General features: G+C 36.2%; 1 protein-coding gene across 2 annotated transcripts in view; it reads right to left on the reverse strand.

The window, feature by feature from the left end:
• The window catches only part of zetaCOP (COPI coat complex subunit zeta), a 47,249-nt gene that overhangs the window by 21,071 nt on the left and 10,200 nt on the right, over nucleotides 1–15,978 (reverse strand). For both annotated transcript variants that reach the window (XM_081745946.1, XM_081745947.1), the window contains exon 3: nucleotides 13,349–13,482. In XM_081745946.1, the coding sequence (XP_081602072.1) occupies nucleotides 13,349–13,482 (134 nt within the window). The remainder of the gene's footprint in view (nucleotides 1–13,348; nucleotides 13,483–15,978) is intronic.

Here is a 15,978-nt window from a genome sequence, read left to right on the forward strand (position 1 = left end):
CTCAGGATGGTATAATAGATATTCTTTATAGACTGAATGTATGCAATATTTATTATTTGAACGTTCCAGCTACAAAAACAATACGAAGTAAAAGCCCTGCTATCTTTCAGGGAAAAACGAACATAAAATACAAAATAATATAAAATGATGACTTATCTGGATCTGTAGAATACACTAAAATGTTTTACCACACGACACTAAGGCAAACACACAATGTACTGTAAAAACAGTGAATATAAAATGTCCAAACATAAGAGATACCGGCACTCGTATTCAATTTGCATACCAGACAAAAGAGAGTCTCTTGGCGCGTTTACTTTCTCGCATTATGAAAAAAAAAAAAAAAAACAATACAGCATATATTGCGCTTATGAAAAATTTATGGTGAAATTTGTAACTGTTTACGTAACTAAAATAAGAATAAATACAAAGGCAATATATCTGTGACAATGGTTCACCTGGAAAAGCTGTTACGCCTTTTCGACCCAATGTCCCTACCGCGAAACGAGCCCGGGACCGCTCGCACCAAAGTCGAAAGAGTTGGCGACTATGCTACGCAGGGCCACTTTAAATTATGGTGTTTATATCTGTTTATTATTAAAAAAATCAGCGGTATCATATTAACACAATGGTAATTAGCATGCTATGTGCTAATCAAGCATTACAGTTAAACATCTAGAAGACTTAAGAAGAATTTAGTTTTCTGAAGAAAGGAGAAAAAAACTTTCTTCTTGTATTAAGCGTTGAAAGATTCCCTAAGCGTGTAAGCAAGCAGTACGTCGACCAAGGCTAAAAGGTCATTAAACTCTCAGCTCCGTTCGTAGGGCGTACACAGACAAAATCTTGCTGCCGAAATATCGTCGACCAAAATGCCGCAGGCCGAAACCTCATCTTCCAAAACTTAGAGGATCAAATTTTGCTGGGCAAAAACTCTGACTCACAAATCTCGTTAGAACAAAACCTCGCCATAACAATAAGAGTTTCTAGGGTAATAATAATAATAATAATAATAATAATAATAATAATAATAATAATAATAATAATAATAATAATAATAATAATAATATGATGATGATGATGATGATTGCGGATAGTGAATAACATTGCGGATACTCGTGAAATGATTACATTTTCACTCAGGGTGGTTGGAATTTTCCCCAGCCCAAAATTCCCCAGTGGGTTTTATTGAGTAAAACTTACATATAATAAATAATAATAATAATAATAATAATAATAATAAAAACCATACTTCAAAACTTGGATGGAAATAATAATCGTAATATGATTATAATTACTTTCTTTTAATCGTACTTCTTAGTGTATGAATAGTTTCAAAATTGGCTTAAAATGTGTGTTTACAACCAGAACAGAACAGAACACCACTGAAAACAAGAAGGTTTGGGAATCATTCATAATGAATTTTATTTGCGCTCGATCAAATTCGCTGTAACTCTGTTCAATTGTACTCTATTATATAAAAATGAAAAGAATTTTGTTTGTGCGCGCAACACGGGAAAACGGTTAAACCGTTTGGAATTAATTTTTGGATGCAGCTATCTCGTACTTCGAACTAGGTGTTTAACCAGGTTAACCAGGTTACTTTGATTAAAATGTGTGTTCTATGGGGGCAGCGGATGGTCAAAATCTATGCGAAAATCTTACTAGCTCACGATTCTGTCAAGTTAGGAAGATGACATTTTTTATGTAGACTTCCCACTAAAAGTAAGTGGATCTGTGTTCCAGTATTTTTAAGAGTTTCCATTTTAAGTGGGGAAGGGAAGCATTTTCTATAATTTGAAAGCGATTGTACTTGTTGTTTCTATTCGCGTCACACGGGGAAACGGTTAAGCAGTTTGAAACGAATTTTTGAACATACAGTAGTTAGTACATACTCTGAACTGGGATTTTCATATTACTTTGATTCAAGGGCGTATCCTAGGAAAAGGAGTAGAAGAAGTTCAAAATTCATGTATTAAAAAAAAAAGTATATCATGAGTTAGCCAAGTTAGGAAGATTCAACTCGGTATATAAACTTTTCATTAAAAATAAGCTGGCATGTGTTGCTATGTTCTTGAAAATTTTCGTTTTAAGGGGAGGGGGTGATTTTCCATGATTCCTTTGTTCACTTTCTGAAAGCGATGTTGTTTGTTGTTTGTGATCGCATCACGGGGAAACGGTTGAACAGTTTGAAGTGAATTTTGGTACATAGTTCATTATTATTATTTATTTATTGTTTTACTTTGACTGTTTTTGAAAATTTCAATTTTAAGGGAAGAAAGAGGGTGTTTTCTATAATTTCTTTCTTCACATTTGAATCGACGATGTCTGTTGTTTGTGATCGCGTCACGGGAAATGCTTGAACAGTTTTAAGTGAGTTTTAGAACATATTTAGTACCTATCTCAAACTGGGGTCTTTCCTTAAAGGGCGTAAGGGAAGGGGAAGGTAACCTTCCTAAGAAAAAAGGGGGTTAAAAATTCATGCCAGAAATAGAATATCTTACTACAGTTTCATTGATATCCGAGGCACAAACATTTTCCTTGAGCCTAATTCTCCCCGTACAAAGAACGGGCACTTCAGCTAGTATGGAATCAAAAGTAATGCGACTATATTTCCTTTGTTTTTGTTATATATTTGGGTATTAATATAAACAGATAAAATGTCTTTCTCCATGTGTCAGTTAATTACAAATCGAGAACGCTTCACTGAAAAAGGAAATTACTAAAGGTACACCTCTATCTTCTCAACACAAACGACAATCAGATCGTGGAACTCCCTAATTCTTCTTGCGTATCTGATGGAGTATGTGAAGCGCAGTACAATTATTGTATGCTACAAAACCCCTTTAATCGTAAAATATATTGTAAGAAACCAAATTGGCAACTGAAAATGAGAAAAAAATCCATTTCCAACATATCAGTTCTTTAAAAAATCTTTTTTATTTCTTTTAGAAAAACAACATCCATTAATAAAGTCATTTTCTTATCTCTGGCTCCTGAAGTTGAGGTACTATTCCATTATTTGCCCCGCGTGTTTTAATTGAAACTCAGGACAGTTGGCTTAGGGATTTGAATCATAAGTGTAAGAGGGGGTTTTGTATTACGTAAAACTATCGACCTCTTTGTTACTCTAGAAAATTGTGTACGTCCTTCTTTCTAGAAATCGAAATATAAGCTAGTGTCAATGGTGCAAAGTGTGTCCCACGAAACGCATATAGGACTTCACGGATTCCTTGTGCATTATTATTATTATTATTATTATTATTATTATTATTATTATTATTATTATTATTATTATTATTATTATTATTATTAGTTTAGTTCAATGTCTCATGATTATGTACCACGGCTAAGGGAGACTGTGATGATATGGATAATAATGGTGGCATAGAGAAACTACCCTGAGAAACCCATGCACACGATATTTGTCCACCACAAAACGTACTTGGCGTAAGCTGGGATCGAACTAGGAACCCGCGCCAGACGTGAACTACCGCAGTCTCACACGGGAATTTCATAATTTCGTGTGTACAGTAGAACATATATGCTTACATGGTATTAGGAATATGGCTTTAAATATACGTACAAAATTTAATAAAACCCAATATTACCCAATAAAACCTACTGGACTGTTTTTTTTTTTTTTAACCTGGGGTTTTCACAACCCTGTATTTCACTACATTTCTTCTACACACTATTAATAGGGGCACGAGTTTTTCGCACTAAGAATTTGAAAATTTCGGTCTTCGTTTTTATATTTCGCGTTTTGTCGCATTTTCCAAATAAAGTTTCGCATTTTGTAGCTCTTGTGGAAAAGAATTTCCTGACATTTTTACAGTTAACTAACTAACTAACTAACTCTATGGCCTATGGAACCCGGAGGTTCAGTGCCGCGTTCACAAAAGCTCTCCACTGACTTCTATCCTTAGCTAATTGCATCCAGTTTCCACTTTGTATTCCTATCTCTGTGAGATCCATCTTAATATTATCCTCCCATCTGCGCCTAGGTCTTCCTAATGGTCGTTTTCCTATGGGTCTACCAGTCAAGACTTTGAAAGCGTTTCTACTTTCTTCCATTCTAGCTACATTAAATTTCCGGAATTTTCAGATCCATTTCCTTCCCACCTAACTTCCTGAACTCCTACTAAGTCCATCCTGTATTTCTCTAACTCACTCGTTACAGATTTTAACGCGCCTGCCCTATAAAGACTTCTAATATTCCATGTTCCAAATCTCATGTCCATTTTCTTTTGCTGATGTCGTGCCAAGTTATCAGTCCTTGTCCGAGGCTTTTGTGAATGTTTCTGAACAAGTACCTTTTTTTACAGGATGAGGGTGTTAGCCTTACCCAAACCCCCAAGCTGGAGGACCACTCCTAGTCGTCTGTCCGCGACTGCTTATTCAGTATTTTTACAGTTGTTCCTTTTATTCATAGATCACTATAAAAATAAACCATTAATTACGTAAAAAACAAAATACACTGAATATTTCACTTGACAATGTCAATTTCATTTATAGAAAATTATATTTTTTCAAATGAAACTGAGGAAAATCAGTAACTAAACTTACTATGAGTAGGAAAGTTTTGCTGTCTTCTGGAAACACATAGGCACAAGTTACATTTAAGCATTAAACATAAGCATGTTACATGTTTCCACATCATCCTCCTTCACTGCTGTACAGTTGTCACTTATCATCAGTCCATACTTGGAAAAAATCTCTCACAATTGGCATTGCTTGTTGGAAGCCACACATATGTAAGTGCATTTACAACAAACTTCAAACAATCATCACTTCGGAACTCCCCATCCAGCTGCGATAGTGATAGCTAACGGGATATATGTTCCTTATAGTCGTGTCCTAATAACCCAAAACGGACAGTTCATGCCAATTCCGTCAGCGGAAAACTAGCGTTTTTAAAGTAATTAAAACTTATTTTAAAAATTTCGCGTTATATCGCGCATTGTTAGAAATTTCGCGCAAAACTGTCAATTTCGTGTTTTATCGCGCAACGGAAACCAATGAAAATATACAAAGAATATCATAAAACGTCAAGTGAAAATTACTTAATTCTGACGCATTTCGTTTTATCGTGCATTGCGAAAAACTCGTGAATCTAACTATTAATTATTGACGTGGTGTGTTAAAGTGTGCTTATCCTTTTGGAGTAAATTACCGGCAGAGCAAAGTTTTCAGCTAGAAATATCTTCTTGTTTCTGAAAAACATTTTATCTCTATTTTTCTCTTCAAAGCTCTAATCAAAGACGCTTATGTCTTGTAAGTAATGAGATTAGAAATTTTTTATTAAAAAAAAAAAAAAAAAGTTTGCTCTGAAATTAACTAACAGATAGGGTATTATCAACTTAACAATTTTCTTGCCACGAGTCTGCTTTTGGGGGACTTTTAAGTAACTACGTTCGAGTATGCTCTCTAATAATTTGTTTACTTCATTTTATTTCACGTAGTTCATTTACAATAGGAAGAGATTGTGTTTGAAAATTTAGCTTCTGGCTCTGTATAGCGTAGTTGGAAATGCTTTCGCGATTGATTTTGGGTTCGATTCCCGGTGGGGACACTTAAGTCAGATACATACAACAGCTTTTCAGGCCAACCATTCTGAATGAGACTTTCTAACTCACACCAGCCAAATACCTCACATATAGGTCCCAGGCCGCTTCCTTTCTTCCCCCTTCCCAAACACTGTGCTCGCCCAGGGACATCATCCCTCATACGTGACGAGTTTAAGGCCATAGATGCCAGTATTGACAAGAAATAGGTATAAATAAAGAAATAAATAAAGATTAATTGAATTTTATTAATATCATATCGGGTTCGCAAAAACATAAAGGAGATATTTACAATAGTTATGCTACTAAATATTCTTGAAATCGCAACTGTCGTAGAACAAATGTATGTATGTATATGTTATCTCATAATCTTCGGATTCAGGTGTGGATTGAGATGTTGCGAACGCGGAGACAATTTATATCTGTGCAGGCCTCTTACTGGATGTGATAGAATAGGTATTGAAATACTGAATTCATGTTACAGTTTGTTTCTGTATGTTCTAAATCTGCATACGGGCGCGGTGGCTCAGTGGTAGAGCGTTCACCTCTGGTGCACGGGGTCCTTGGTTCGATCCAGCTCGCACCAAGTGAGCTTTGTGGTGAACAAACAAAGTGTCCGTGGGCTTCCTCAGGGATCTCCCGTTTCCTTCCACTTTCTTCATTCCACCATTTCCTTCATTTTTCATCACCGTCTCCTTCAGCCTAGATGGCATAACCCTGGGACGTAAAACTCAGATTTCATTTTTTTCAAAATCTGCGTAAGATAATACGCTTACTGTCGTCCGTGATAACTGTAATGTTAAAGTAATTGTGCATTACAATCAATCACTTATTTACGCTTCATTTTAAATAATTAAAAATACAGTATTTCATACGAATTATTCAAAAACAAGAGGAACCGATATAAGTTCTATCGTTTTCCTTTCCATTAACGGGTTTATCTGCGAACAGTGGCAGATCTATAAAGTAGTGTATTAACGACTCCTGTCTAATGAGCCACCATATGGAGGTATCCGTTAATAGAGGTCTCATTTTATATGCTATTTTTTTTTTTTTTAAAGAAGTGTTATATACAGTACATACACTGATATTTTGAAGATACTACATTGAAGAAATCGGTATGGCAAGATACGTTCCGCAAAATTTCGTCCCGCAAGGTTCTGTTAGGCGAGACTTTGGATAGGCGAGGTTTTGGCCAGAGGAGTTTGTGGTCCGCGAGATTCTGGCTGCGAGGATGTGTATTCAAATGTTCGCAAGCCAGAAATAGAATAAATTCTATGTTCTAGTATGGGACAAGTGCACATAACTTGACCAAGTGCTACGTACAGGTTATACGGTACAGCTGCACTGCGACGATACCAGTCTTTGCCTTATCTATTGACTGAGGTTTTAAGAGTCAGGCATTATTCTACGCGTAGAAGTGTTTCTAGGAACTTGTTCGGAGGACCTCGTTAATTCACACCAACAGTTTAAAATTAGCATCAACAGACGTCGTAGATATGTAAAATTATTATCAAATGTATCCACAAATGACTCAAAAGCAACAAATTTAATGTTTTGGAAATGTATGGAATACTAAAAGTTCTGGAGCTTTGACTAACTACTAATTATTTTACATATGAAGAACTTCCAAACGAGTTACCTATGGAAAGCCTGCTTTCGGAAAATACTGTCATTAATATATGTTTGAAACAAAAATTTTAAACAAAAATTAATACAAAATTTACTACATATTCCGCTTTGTTGATGACACGTTAATTATTTATAAAAACAATGATTACGTAAGAAATCTAGCAGAATTAGACAACATAAAATACACTTCAGAATCTGAATCCAGTAATACAATAAATTTTCTACACCCCACAACTTCCAGATCTAACAACATATTCACAACTAAATTATTTAAAAAGACTTACTGTATGCGACTATCTTATTTACAAGCAACCGGCACATTCAATCAAAGTCAATGTCTGAATACACTTTTTCCTTAGAGTATGCAGATCCAGAAACAGGAATCGTAAGAAAAACTAGCAAAACGTGTTACTGTGGGCAATATTTTGCGTTCTTCTTTCTGTATGTTTGAACTCGAAGTCTCCCACAAAATTCGAACGTCTCGTATGGGCATCTTAATAAGCACCTTTCTTTTATTCTAGCTCAAACATGTGTTTAATTATTTTAGGTTGCAATTCCAAAACATCAAATTTCATGTTCCTAACCTCAAGAGATTCCGATACACAGGGTGATTCAGAACAACACCGACAACGTTTGGGAGGTGATTTCTGACACCAAGATAAGGCAAAACGTATAGACCAACCTGGGTGTAGATATCTGTCACTTCAGAGTTATAGGCTCCTGAAAACATGAAAAAATCAACTTGGTCCATAGCTCCAATACTATGGGACCTATCGTAGTCGGGTCACGACTTCATTTAAGAACTAGTATGTGCCCTATCCAAATATCTATGTTTCAGAATTCTGCGGTATTTCCGCAACAATTTTTATGGAGGTACTTGGTGAATACTTCGAAATTTATACTCGTAGTCAAAGTCCCTCAATAACAATTGTTGAAACATATATATTTTTGGATAGCACACATATTAGTTCCTAAGTGAAGTCTTGACCAGACTACGGTAGGTCCCATAGGTTTGGAGCTATGGACCTTTAGTTTTTTTTTTTTTTTTTTTTTTTTTTCAAGTTTTCGGCAGCCTATAACTTCGAAAGGAAGAATTTGTGCACCCAGGTTGGTCTATACTTTTTCTCTTTCATGGTGTCAGAAATCGCCTCCCAAACGTTGTCGTTTTGAAACACCCTGTATATAATAATTGCAACCTTCACCCCCTTTTTCTTCTCTTCTAGGACATATATATATAAAACTATGAAACACATTTATTTATTGTAAATGAAGGATCAAGACATCAAAACTCATGTCTCTAACGTTACGGGATTCTAAGATATGGCCATCTTGTTGTAATAATTGTAATCCTGCCTTTCCGGAGCGTTTTTTCGATGAATAAAACGGGAATGCAAGAGGTACCAAGTTACATAAAAGGTCAAAAGCATATGGCCGCGTCCATTTCAATATTAAAACAGTTATGCCTTTGTGAATTAAGAAAAAAACTTCTGACTTGGAGTGTCATTCTATTTGTACGTCATCTGTACAAAACTTATAGGATTCAGTGATTTTACGTGCTTAAATGTGGATTCTACGATCCAACTGAGTACGAATTCGGGGAAGAAATAAAATAGTTTGCAGGGACTTTTAGTCAAAGATAGCAGAATTATTATGGTGTATTCAAAGGGTAATGAAAACATCAATTTGCGCATCTCCTAAGATGTGAAAGTATCACTTGTGTTCCCAGACAGTAAGATAGCCGGAAAATGTAGTTTCAACTGATAAACTGTTAGGGTTCATAATTAGAACTGGAAAGGAATTTAACAATAGTACTACACTAACAAAAATGTATTATGCCTATGTCCGATCAAAACTGGAATATGCTGCTGTGATTTGGAACCCATCACAACAGCAATACAGACACCAACTAGAAAAGGTTCAATCTAAATTTATCAAATACTTGACGTACAAGACAACTGGAATCTATCCATATTATGAAAATTATCTAACATTAATAGACAACTTCTGTATCCCTACACTTGAACAAAGGCGAAATGTGACAGATTTGATTTTTCTCCATAAAATAGTATAAAACGAATTTAATTGTACGGATCTCATATCAACATTAAATTTTCATGTCCCGACACTTAAAACTCGTGCTAATAACTCTGGTCTGTTTTATTGCAAAAGAGCAAGGATCAACGTATTATTGAAATCACCAATTTGGAGAATGTGTTCTACTTATAACAAAATATGTATCAAACACAAAGAAATTGACATCTGCAATATGAACTCTAAGAAAACTATTGTAAATGTATTATGTAATACACCAACACTATAATTGGACTTCTGCCTGTTGTGTTGATGGCAAATAAATAAATTATGTATTAAAAAAATAAATAAATAAAATAGCATACGATGCTTTGGAAGGAACTAATTAAGTTATTGAAGGAGATACAAATGTGCGATTCTAGAGTACTATAAAAGGGTTAGTGTGAACGCGTTATTTCACATGAGAGTTTTTAAGGAATTCTACAATTTCTGATCTTTTAATTGCTCCAAAGAAACGCCTTCACTTTTGGACCTAAAACACATGATTCAAATTTCACTGGGTGGTCCGAATGTAAGCTACATTCCTGTACATCTTCAGATGAGATATCAAGACGTCGCCAAATGATCCTAATGGGTTAGTTACTTCGGGTGGGGAATTTAAGGCTGCAATTGAGATGAACTGGAAAATCGCTGGATTTATGAGCTCTGCATAACTTATTCAAGGATGTTCCAGCAGCCGTGCCGAGTATACTCATTTGGAAGCTTAGAAATTTTTTCGGTGATGTTCTGTTCTGTGTTGGTTTGAAAATAGTAGTGTTGCCTACCGAGCCACTGGCATTTACACGTATATTCTGTTGTACCAGGTTATCAGAAAATAAGTATCGCTGTTCAGAGATCTCTGGAGATGTAACCATTCGACAGAATGCAACACACTTGGTAGAAGTATATTTGGAAACATTCAGAAGCGATTGGTGTAGACATCAAAATTAGTTTCAATTTTCGCCACCAGAGGTAACTGTGGCGCTGTACAACACCAAGTAAGTGCAGAGTGGAAGAGAAAGGACACTAGTGATGCTAAATGATAAGAAACGCTGTAATTATCTCTCCAGATGCCTACTCACGCCTGCATACGGGTTTGAGCACCACAATGTGCCAGAATTGAATTGATGCTGATCCGATGTTTGCTTTTTTTTTTCTTTCCACACTCTTTGTCTTATGATCAAGGAGTCCCGGGTTCGATTTCCGGTAAGCACACACATGAGTCGGATCATGTTAACCTATAGGTCCCGTCCTTAAAACGTCATCATCATCTCATACGGTACTAGTCACCATGGGTTTCCTTGTCCAGGGACCTCCACATCAAAGACCTCACATCACCATCATCGCTCATAACACACCACTGCACCACGGGGTTATTAATAAGATTAGAAATCACTGCCACGCGTCATACGGGGGCATAATTACGGCCTCTCTTTCATTGAATATCAATCATATCATTTGTCTTCCATACCACACTTACCGTACTTAACACTGAACAGAAACACAATGGCCTCTGGAGGCGAGATTTGACACTAATATTTACCTGGAATTTTGGGGGACCTTACAGTTTATGAGCACAGGAAAGACTAACATTTACTTTCGTTTTTGTAAGATATAAAATAATTTTAAAGAGACGCTTCAACTCAAAAGCTCCCTCCCCAGTAAATCCGCCACTGATCACGGGGTATTAATAGCATTGGTAATCAATGCCACAAGACCCATAAGAGAGGTAATTACAATCTTTCTTATTATTTAACATCACTAGTATCCTTTTTCTTCCACGCTGCATTTACTTGGTGTTGTACAGTGCCACAATTATCTCTGGTGGCGAAAATTGGAACTAATTTTTATTTTCTACACCAATCGCTTCTGCATGTTCCCAAATATACTGTTTGGTTGCATTCTGTCTAGTGATTACGTCTCCAGAGCTCTCTGAACAGCGATACTTATTTTATGATAACCTGGTATATTTAAAGTGTTAGGAAGAATAAGAAAGTTCCCAGCTCTTCGAACTATCAGATAATTTCTGGTATATTTTAGAGAATGAAATGCTTATTTCCAAACTTTCATCTTTCAAAGCACTTGCTTTAGAAGTACAAAATTTCCTTGTTGAATTTCAGACTGCCTCTCTTCTTACCACATTTGTTTACAATACCTTATCCGACGTAATAAGGGGGCGCGATGGCTCAGTGGTAGAGCGTTCACCTCCCGTGCTTGGGGTCCCTGGTTCGATCCCAGCTCGTGCCGTGTGAATTTTGTGGTGGAAAAACACCGTGCTTGTGGGTTTTCTCGGGGTTCTCCCGTTTCCTCCCACTTTCTTCATTCCACCATTTCATTCATTTCTCATAATCACCGTCTCCTTTAACCTAACCGGCATAACCGTGAGACGTAAAACTGAAAGATTTCATTTTCCGACGTAATAAAAATTAAAAAAGATTGAAAATACATCTGTAAAACCAGAATGTTTTAGTTCTTCATGTATACGAACTAATATGAGACGCTCTTTGAACAGCTACAAAAATGAAATGAAATGAAATCTTTGTTTTACGTCCCACGTTTATGACGGCTAGGCTAAAGGAGACGGTGATGATGAGAAATGAATGAAATGGTGGAATGAAGGATGTGGAAGGAAACAGGACAACCCCGAGAAAATCCACGCACACGGTGTCTGTCCACCACAAAGTCCACTTGGCGCGAGCTGGGATTGAATAGCTACAGATTCTATCATTTTTGAAGTGCATGATTAGCCACTCAGATGACATGGGTTGTAAGTACTGTTGTATTTGGATAACTCAGTGCCTACTATCCAGAACACCTACTTCAGGAGTCATAGAATGCGTGACTCTTCAAGAAGGGACTGGATAATGCAGTGGTTCGCGGTAAGCCGAAACCTAGGTTCGAATGACGATACAGTTGTCTATTTCTACTCTTGGCATAGCATTGAGTTCCCACCAATAGAAGATTTCATGTAACATAATGCCGGTTATTTTCCCCACTTATAGTATATAATACAACGTTAGATCAATTTGGGGTGGTTAAACCATTATAGTTGTGCCATTACGACTGAATGGGTTAACGTTTTCGTACGGTGCCAAAAGCTTAGAAGGGACATAATCCATCCGTGCACACTCCTATGTTTGTAAAAAGGCGAGTGATCGCAATATGACATCATTTTCACTAACAACTATAAACTTTTGTTTACGAAGCAACAATACCTTGTTACAATGTTAGGCCGGTGGTACCCAGAAACAATATATTATTATATTGTTAACCTAGAGTAATATGTAAATACTTTATTATTTTCCATTTCTTGCAATGAAACTTAATGTTCTTGACTTATATGTCTTCTAAATATATATATCTGTAACTATCTATTGTTATCAGGTTCAAACCACTTTTGTTTGTTGTTTGTTTCTTTGTTGAAAGGAGGTTGAGTTGATTTTGAGTTTAACATTCATTTCAGCAGCGAGGCTATATGAGACCTACTGATTAACGTGGAACTCGAACCACATGAACTCCCGCTGGGATTCGCACCCGGATCTCCCAGGCCAAAGGCGCGTACGCTAACCGCTTAGCCACGAATGAGCTCTGTTGAAGGGAGGGAACGCTGCTCCCTTAGTCTGAAAAATAATTCTGCGCAGGGTTACAGGTCAAGCTGTGGTGATCATATGATAATACAACAATTAGAATCTTATGGGAACTTCCCAACGAGCATTTCGTGAGCATAGCTGCCTGGGGACAAAGGGGTCAAATCCTAGTTTTTGATAAAAAAAAAAAAATATGTGAATTTTTCACTGTTATTCTCACCCTGAGGCGAGGACTCGTGCAATGGGCCTAAGTCACATTCCCTGAAAGCATGCCTCTGATTCAACTATCTGGTCGAACTAGAAACTGACCTACAGATATCTGAAAATAGCTCTGGATTTTGCTGAAAATCGGATCGGTCTTACATTATGAAAGGGTATTGGTCTCAAAAACGTTCCCAAACCATAATTCTAAAACAATATACTTTCAAACATAATCCTCAAAATATATTTCAGAAAATTGTGTTGTACATGCGAAAAATGAAGTCCAGTACTTACCCTCCATCACATATTTCATCCAAAGCCAACATGACAATATCTAGGTTTTCTAATAATATTCTTTTCTCTACATTTTTCCTTAAAATCTGACTAACGGCATCGTACAGACAATTCAGTACACTCATTAGGATCAACTGAAACAGACAAATAATTTTAAAATAAAATTTTATCTTCTACTAAGCAAAGTTTAGTTACCCATTACACAGTACATAGTATGTAATTATTTATTTACAAATATCTTTAAAAATATGTTCACAATACCCATTAGTGATTGCACAAGTAGCACAAGAAAAATAAAGGCTGAATATTAAAAACGCTAACTTTTGGCTTGAAGTTCGTGAGTTCGAATTTTCACTGTACCAAGTCCGATGCAGCGGACAAACACAGTTCTCCCGCGTTTTCGTGGTATTCTCCTAGTTGCCCACGCTTTATAATTCTAGTAACATTTCATAAACACTCACTAGGAACACGGCATAATCGTAGGATGTAAATTTAATAATAATAATAATAATAATAATAATAATAATAATAATAATTCTACTTACAGATTCCTGTAATTCCCGAATTTTGTTTAAATTTCCAAGCTTTCTATTCTCCCTTGTAGTCTTGGTCACGGAGGTTAAAAAAAGGAAGAAAAAGAACAGACTCATCAAGGATAAAAATTGAACGAAGCGCTGTGTTGTACGGAAACACGTTGTCAAATACGTCAGCGATTTCCAAATGAAATGAAATCTTTAAGTTTTACGTCCCACATTATGCCGGCTAGGCTAAAGGAGACGGTGATGATGAGAGATGAATCAAATGGTGGAATGAAGAGTGGGAGGAAACGGGAGAACCCCGAGAAAAGCCACGAGCACGGTGTTTGTCCACCACAAAGTCCACACGGCGCGAGCTGGGATCGAACCAGGGGAGGTGAACGCTCTACCACTGAGCCACCGCGCCCCTGATCTCCAAATGAAGTTGATGCGAACTTATATATGGCGGAGTCAATTTGTGCGCCTTGCCAAGTCATATTATTATTTTTATTGTCATGCCAATTCTGTGAAAATTTTGTAATTACCGCCTCCCATTCGTCACTCAACCATTCCTTATTTAGATTTAATTCTGTCTTTTTTAAATCAATAAATAAATTTTCAAAAAACAGTCTCTCTACTTCATTTCTAGCTGCAAATAAATTTTTTGAATCTTCCACCCTGTGTTGCGTTTCTTTTAGCACATTGGCTGCCGGACATGAATCACCCAAGGTTATGTACCACGCCGAGGTCTTTTTCAGGTATACACAAAGTATGGAATATGTGTATAAATTCTACGCGCATGGCCTGCCAGGGAAGTCACCTTGTGTATCAATTTGATACACATGACAGCCAATGTGTTAAATGTTTCGATAAACCTAACATCGCATTTTCCGCTTCATCTGGAGACCACTGACGTACTCGATAACGTCAACACTGCTCGGTAAGTCCGTTCTATTTTTATTCCTTGATGTTTCTATTCTTTCCCTTCCTGTTTTTAACCTCCGTGACCAAGACTTCAGGAAAAAGTCGAAAGCTTGGAAGCTTATAGGAAATTCAGGAATTACAGAAATCTAAACTAATTATTTGCTGAACAAAACTATATATTTTCATTAAAATTCAACAATAGTTTATATTTAATTATAACAAAGCAAAGCTTCTACTTATGGAAACTATTAGAGAAATCTGTAAGCAGAATAATAGTTAGAACTCCTGAGCGTAGTTTTGCATTGTCTAAAAATAATAATTTACAAAGAAATTATGAAGTGTTACTTTTTACTTGCTATTCTTTGTAAGTTCCTACTATTTTACTGTGACCGTAATCCATAGTGCGAATTCAATTCAGTGAATTTTAAGATTACTTTGGGAATATACAATACCATAGTACACTGAAACCTTTATCTCTCTGGGTTTATGAAATTTAACTTCAGGCATTCTTCACTTTGACATTTAGTGCATATCTTTTACTATTTGTAGCCACTCTCGCAGAAGAGGTATTACCGCACTTGTAAAGTCTTCAAAACAAAAGGGCGGCACAGTGGCTGAATAGTAGAACGTGGGGACCCGGTTCGATCCCAAGCAGTATGAATCTGTGATGGACAACATTGTGTCAGTGTCTTTTTTTCGGACTTCTCCCGTTGTCTTCCACATTATCATTCTCCAATTCTTTCATAAATATCAACTTTCATTATTGATGAGTCTCTTTCAGTCTAAACAGGGTGTCTACTGAGTTTCAATTTCAAAATTCCAGTATATTTCTAGTATATTCAGTATAACTATAAGCAAAATTCCAGTACCTAATACAATGATTTTTTAAAAGTTCTTTAGGAATAATCACACTCTTGATGGTTTCAGGTTTCTAATTGTTTTACCGTCAAATGAATATTTTATTTTTAATAAATTTAGCTAGACTTGATTTCTCTGAAATGCAAATGACTCTCAGTTTCCCATCATTGAACATACTTTTACTGATTTTACTGACTAGCTTGCAGCCTGTATACTGTACTTGAAGCATTGCATATAATATAATACATCCATTGTTATTGTGCGTGAGGTATTGAGAAAAAAAGCGGAAACTGAAAACAGTATTAGTACAAAAGGAAAGTTAGTGACTATCTG

This window comes from Thermobia domestica, chromosome 18 (assembly GCF_964235325.1).
Source record: "Thermobia domestica chromosome 18, izTheDome1.hap1.1, whole genome shotgun sequence".
Classification (NCBI taxonomy): Eukaryota; Metazoa; Arthropoda; class Insecta; order Zygentoma; family Lepismatidae; genus Thermobia; species Thermobia domestica.